This window comes from Trachinotus anak, unplaced genomic scaffold (genome assembly GCF_046630095.1).
Source record: "Trachinotus anak isolate AG129_WGS33_773 ecotype Australia unplaced genomic scaffold, CSIRO_AGI_Tana_v1 ptg000021l, whole genome shotgun sequence".
NCBI classification, from domain to species: domain Eukaryota; kingdom Metazoa; phylum Chordata; class Actinopteri; order Carangiformes; family Carangidae; genus Trachinotus; species Trachinotus anak.
Genome location: NW_027273872.1, coordinates 8,862,948 through 8,867,500, shown reverse-complemented (window position 1 = coordinate 8,867,500; position 4,553 = coordinate 8,862,948). Strand labels below are relative to the sequence as shown.

Below are 4,553 nucleotides of genomic sequence, written 5' to 3'. Positions count from 1 at the left end.
GAATAAAATGTTTTGTTTTTTTTATCCAACTAAATGAAATGAGACTCTGAGCTCTACAGTTACGTTTCGAAGCTTAGTTTCCAGTAATATTTCAGCCTGCTAAGCCTCCTTGATTTAACTGAACTGCATCCTCACCATCAGACCATTCACTAAGCCCTGCCTGATTTCAGACATGAGTAGACAGAGGCAGATTCTTAGTTTTGGCAATCCTCTGGTGTATTTATCAACAACCATAGCTTGCAAGCTAATCAGTGCTAGGTTAATTCTGACTGAGCTGTTTGTGAAACTGTCACCAGAGATTATGTTTTCAAAGAGATTTTAGACTTGTCTATGGTTTTAGGTCAGTCTTAATCTTGCTCTTAGATTAATGTAGTCTAAGTTACACAATCTCACAAAAATAAATGATTTATTTAAAGCCTAAAAAGCCTGTGATTCCATGGTAACCATCCCTGAGACCTGCTGACCAGTGGCACTAAATGACAAAAAAGAGGCTAATTTGGCTCATAGCGGTTTGTTAACAAAACCGTGGAGAAAGTAATGAGAAGGAAGAGCTTTTAAGAGACCACGGTAACATGCAGAAAATATACAGGAGTGAGAACATCATCAGAAAGAAACTATCCTGAGCCTGACCATGAGTCAGCAGAGGCACTGAGCCCGGCCACATTAGGAGCCACAGTATCTCAGCTTAACTGCAGAAGTCTGCTGCAGTGAACAGGGCTGAGTGGTTGTGGAGTGGTGAAAAAAGTCTTAATTTACATTGAACTTAAAGAAAATTAGTTCTATTTAAGATATTCAGGAACTAGATGAGTTGAAACATCAGTCTGAAGTCTGACTACTACTTAAATCTAAGCCATAGTCAGTTTGTCTTTGTGAAACAGGCCCCTGGTTGACTCTTTAATGTTTCAGCTCACACGTATCGAACTGAGAAACCTGCACAAGGGACTTAAATATGTATTGATTGCAACATGACAAAATGCTAACACAGCGCCTTGTAAAGTTAACAGGCTTCATGCAAAAGCCACCATCCTCATTTGTGGGTGATCCATGCTGAGCAGCACTGTTTTTCTAAAGCACAGAACACCTCTCAGATATGATACATCAGTTACTTGGAAAACCAACACAAAAGTTAGATTTGTTCTTTGCTTTTAGTATTTTGAAGCGATATGTTTCACTCTTAAATGAGAAGAAGCTTTGAGGATGATCCAGTAAGTTTGACAAAGCCGTCTTTGGTAGACAGATCCAATGAAAAGTAGGACAGACCAGCTAACGTTAGCCTGTACACTAATATAGCTGCTTCTTCTTCACTCTCCAATGGGATCTTTTTTAACGTAACCTGTGACACCTCAAGATAATGCAGTTTGGATAGTATATGCTAACTTTTGGCTAAACTCTTTGGATACCAATTCTTGTTCTTACCAGAACTCCATTCACTTCAACATGTGCAGAAATCCCAAGTTGCATGGCTTTGCATGCTTTGCTTAGGTACCATTGATAAGCTAATGGCTGTTTGGTGAAAGGATTTAGCAAACAGTTGTTTAGGGGTTTCCTATAAACTGCTCATATACTGAGGTTGTGTTTGTTTTTTCCCTCCAGAAATCCCCGCTCCTGCTCCATTACAGACCCAAGATGGATCTGCTGTAGCTAAAAACGGACACAACGGTTGTTTCTTTCTTTTTATTTTTTGGCCCAGTGGCTGCAGACTGTGCCGAACCTTTTTTTATTTATGCAAAGACGATCAACCAACCAACAACACCAAGCAAACGCCCGACGCTAAAAGTCAGCATAAGCCAGCAAATCGGGATCTAAAGGGGGAGGGGACGAGTACAACACAAAACTGGCAACCTCCAGCACAGACACTGCAACACTGGTGTGTTTTTAGGAACTAAAACAACCATTTTTTTTTGTCCGCTACATCCTAGATATGTGAACAAAAAACAAAGAAAAAAGAAAAAAAAAAAAAACAAAAACAAATGGAGAGAAAGCATATATTTATACTTTTGTACAGAAGAGACACATGGAACCAAGACACTACTGGTGCTCTGTTTACACGCAAACAAGATGTCGGGAATCACGTGACCGTCTTTTTGAGCTCCGTGCAGATTTCTTTCTCCTGAGACAATGACTGAGAGGAGAGGAGGAAGTTTTTTTATATATAAAAAAAAAGGTGTTTTTCTTTTTTTTTTTTTTTTCCACAATACACTCGACACATCTTGGGAGCACAGAAAGTTTATGGAAAAAGGTAAAGGTTATATAACAGGCATCAATTTTAAGCTGTTTATCAAGTAAATTGTCTCTGAATCTTTTTTTTTTTTCCCCATTTCCATTTCGTTGGCTTTGTCTAATTTGCTATTGGGTTCTTGATGATTGTCAATTGTGAATAGGCTAAAATCTTTTGTGTAGTAATTTATGTTCTATATACCAATATTGTACATAAAATGTCCTTACAGAGAGAGAGATTGAAGAAAGTAAGAGAGACTTTAGACTGTTAAGAAAAAAGAAACAGAGTGGATCCCAGAAGTGCTATCTATATGTTGGGCAACAAGTGTCCGGAGTTGATAAATTAGGATTTTTAAAGACAGACTCACTATCAGTATCAAAATATATAAATACATCTTTATGTTGTCTGAGAAAGACACAAAACAAATATATCAGATCCTTTGCCAGTTTGTGTGTATGTGGGGTCTAAGTATGTTACATTGCTCTCATAGCATTACAAGATTTTAGGGCGGATAAGGAGAAAGCTTCAAAACTACCCCCCAACCCCACCCCATGCTCCGCATCAAACAAACTCTATCTTACCAATAATGCTACCATGTCCGTAAATGCCTGCAAGACAGAAAAATGCAATATTTGTGCAGAGAGCTAGTTCATTTTTATAGATTCTAATCTGTTAAGTTTTCACACCATGCAGTCCTTAGTATCCGTCCTTGTGTTTCTGCAGTCTTTCAGCAGCACTGGGCAGCCGAATGCTGATACACCCACATGTTTACAATGTTTTAGTTTGAGCTGCTAGCAGCAGATGTTGTTGGCACCCAGCACCCCGCACGCCATGCATTTTCCTGTGCTAGGTTTTACTGCAAAACTCTCCCAAAGCTGCAAAAGAAATAAATTTTGTAAATGTAAAAATACACACACATTGGTATCACTCATCTGAACAGTCTCAGTCGAACACGTCAGCCAGTTTGATGAAGATGAGTGCAAATTACCGATGTCACAAAGCTGCGTCTCTTGGGTGTATTTCAATTATTCCTCACTGCCAGTTGGAGCTGCAAAAGTTGTGTTTTAAAAAAAAAAAAAAAAAAAAAAAAAAAAAAAAAAAATTAATTTAAGAATATTTCTGAAATTACATGAAAATGTTTTTTCTCACAAATCAGTATAATTCTTGTGATCTTTTGCAGAATAGCCAGTGTTCAATACTGTTGACTTCACAAGACGCAAATTTGGAGTCTTTTTAAAGGAATTACTTGCAAATTCAGGTGCCGCACAGGGACTGAGGTTTTTTGAACATTTTGATAACAAAATTCTGAATAAAATGACTAGTGTTTGGTCATTTGGTGCTTATAAATGTGTTTCTAAATCTTGAGGAGGACTATTCTTCAGGAGCAAGCTGTTCTGTAACTGTGTGACACAGCTAACCAATGTTCTGTCAGACATGAGAAAAAAGGTCTTAACTCACAAAGCAAACTGCAAAACTGTCTTCAACCTTACCACAACTGGATCCTTAAAGGCCATGTCAGACCTCACGTAGTATTACCTCACCGACCTGTGTGGTCAGTAATTACATGACGATTATTTACCCTTTGCATTGTATCTACCCACAACAAGCTGTTTTGTCTGTATGTTCACAGGCAGGGTTCCTATGCATCCACAAGTTCCAACAGTCTAGAAAAATATTGTGATCATAAAACTGGATAAAATTTGGAGTTTGGAAAATTTGGAAAAAAAAAAAAAAAAGAAAAAATACATTTGTTGGAACTTCTCTCATCAGTCCCTGTATCGTTCTGTTTGCAGTCTTGTATAGTGAATCGGGTTGAGTCATTTGTGTCATCCACCATTGCACAATATCTGTGATAGTGTTGAAATCCACAATCTGTAGAATTTTGGATTTGGAAATGGAGAAATGTTTAGGAACCCTGGTGCATAAGGACCTATGACTTGTGTATAGAATCAGCGTTTTTATAGCCTACAGGTCTGAACCAAACCAGCTCTACCAAAACCCCTCATACCATCTCTGTATGATTCACTTCTCATGGGAACCTTTATATTTCGAGGCCCTTAATCCAGTTACTTGTGGAAAGCGTTCATTGTTTTTGGTTTTTGATGCCAGTTTTTACCTAAAGTATAGGTTTTTTTAAAAATGATGAAAATACAGAAAGCCTCCAGTTCCGTTTCCAGTTCTGCTGGTGTACCTGCTTGCAGGTCTAGGTGATAATCTGATTGTATAAATATGATTTTCATTTGCAAGTATTTTCTCTCTTGTATTTTCTCTTATGTCTGCACATATTAAAAAAAACAACTTTTTGAAGCACAGAAACAAAACAAATTCAGAAATT

The 4,553-nt window shown here is 37.7% G+C and overlaps 1 protein-coding gene across 2 annotated transcripts in view; it reads left to right on the top strand.

The window, feature by feature from the left end:
- LOC139605762 (polycomb group RING finger protein 3) overlaps positions 1-2,189 on the top strand; it is a 60,328-nt gene extending 58,139 nt beyond the window's left edge. Inside the window, exon 10 of one of the 2 annotated variants that reach the window (XM_071457531.1) lies at positions 1,594-2,189. In XM_071457531.1, the coding sequence (XP_071313632.1) occupies positions 1,594-1,641 (48 nt within the window). In that variant the 3' untranslated portion in view covers positions 1,642-2,189. The remainder of the gene's footprint in view (positions 1-1,593) is intronic. The other variant, XM_071457532.1, reaches the window with a different exon arrangement.
- Positions 2,190-4,553: the final 2,364 nt, after the last annotated feature.